Consider the following 1326-nt stretch of genomic DNA (forward strand, 5'->3'; position numbering starts at 1 on the left):
AAAGGATAGCAGTGATCAGCTTAGATAACTTGTGTGTACTCTTCTACTCAAGTAACAGTTTTCTTTGTTTTTAGTGCCACCATGGCAACTGCACCATACAACTACTCTTACATCTTTAAATATATTATTATTGGTAAGTTTATTTAACCTATATTCTTGTTCTCCAAAAACAGTTAATACACGAACTATTTATATACTAATACTTAACAACCATTCCAGAAGTGAATGATTTTCTCAATGCAAAATTAATGCTCCTTTGATAAGATATATTTTTGCATTAACAGTATACCTTTTGCGTTGTGGCCCTGGATACTTTTGTAGTACAATTCTGGGTACCTTTTGAAGTGACACTGGTTGTTCTTGAGGGCTCTGTAAAAGCTCTTAGAACCCCCCCTGGATTCCAAGAATTGCTAGAGAACGTCGATTCAGAATAATTGTGTAATATACATAAAATGTAATATTAGTGGTTTCCTCCTGAAGTTTCAAGAAGATTTTGCTCAAATTAAAAGACAGTGCTATTTATACAAGTATAGTAAGAGCACTGTTGAAAGTACACATACTTTTCATATTTTTCAGTTAATTCTTCACACGAGAACAGTTTGACTTAATGTTGAACTTATGTGACCATTTGTAATGCTTCCTCCTCACGAGTGGTTAAATTGCTGTAGAATAGAGGCGGCATCAGTTCTGTTATGATTTGCATGCTAGTGTACATTCTTTTCTTCTGTGGAATATACAAAAAATAAATATGAGATAAGATGGGATCTAGTGACTTAGGCTTCCAAAAGTTATTTCTGTTCGTTATTTGCTGCTCCCCTATTTGTCACTTGTAGGAGCCTTTTTGCTTTTATGTATGGATTAATGTAAAAAACAAAAACTTTGAAACAACTCAAAGTAAAAAATACCAGTATAACAATTTCTCTGTTGAAAAGCACTTTCCAGCTGGTGGCTATTAATTAATTTATAACCAAATTCTGTCACAGCTGAAAGTTGGAAATAGTGAAAACTGCCCTGTAGGATCTTTTGAACTCATTATAAATTAGAGAAATACAACTTTTCTAAGTGTCCCAGAAATTTGTAATATTGTAAGGGGTATAGCAGTCATTGCATGTAATTATAAGAATGTAAAATTGAGAATGTCATTGTAATTGCCACTTGAAACTTTTTTTTTGAACAGGGGACATGGGAGTAGGAAAATCTTGCTTGCTTCACCAATTTACAGAAAAAAAATGTAAGTTTAATATGTAAGGTAAAGCATTAGTAAATTCCTTTTTGTCACTTTTCTACTTTTTAAGACGCGTCATTTTCAGTGTACTCTGCATTTGA

At 32.8% G+C, this 1326-nt stretch overlaps 1 protein-coding gene across 1 annotated transcript in view; it reads left to right on the forward strand.

Annotated features, from left to right (window-relative positions):
- Window positions 1–1326, forward strand: part of RAB14 (RAB14, member RAS oncogene family) — a 15140-nt gene continuing 13814 nt past the window's right edge. Inside the window, exons 1-2 of the mRNA XM_006917070.3 lie at window positions 1–133; window positions 1178–1231. Coding sequence (XP_006917132.1) covers window positions 82–133; window positions 1178–1231 — 106 coding nt within the window. The 5' untranslated portion in view covers window positions 1–81. The remainder of the gene's footprint in view (window positions 134–1177; window positions 1232–1326) is intronic.

The sequence above is a fragment of the Pteropus alecto genome, unplaced genomic scaffold (genome assembly GCF_000325575.1).
Source record: "Pteropus alecto unplaced genomic scaffold, ASM32557v1 scaffold226, whole genome shotgun sequence".
Taxonomy (NCBI): Eukaryota; Metazoa; Chordata; class Mammalia; order Chiroptera; family Pteropodidae; genus Pteropus; species Pteropus alecto.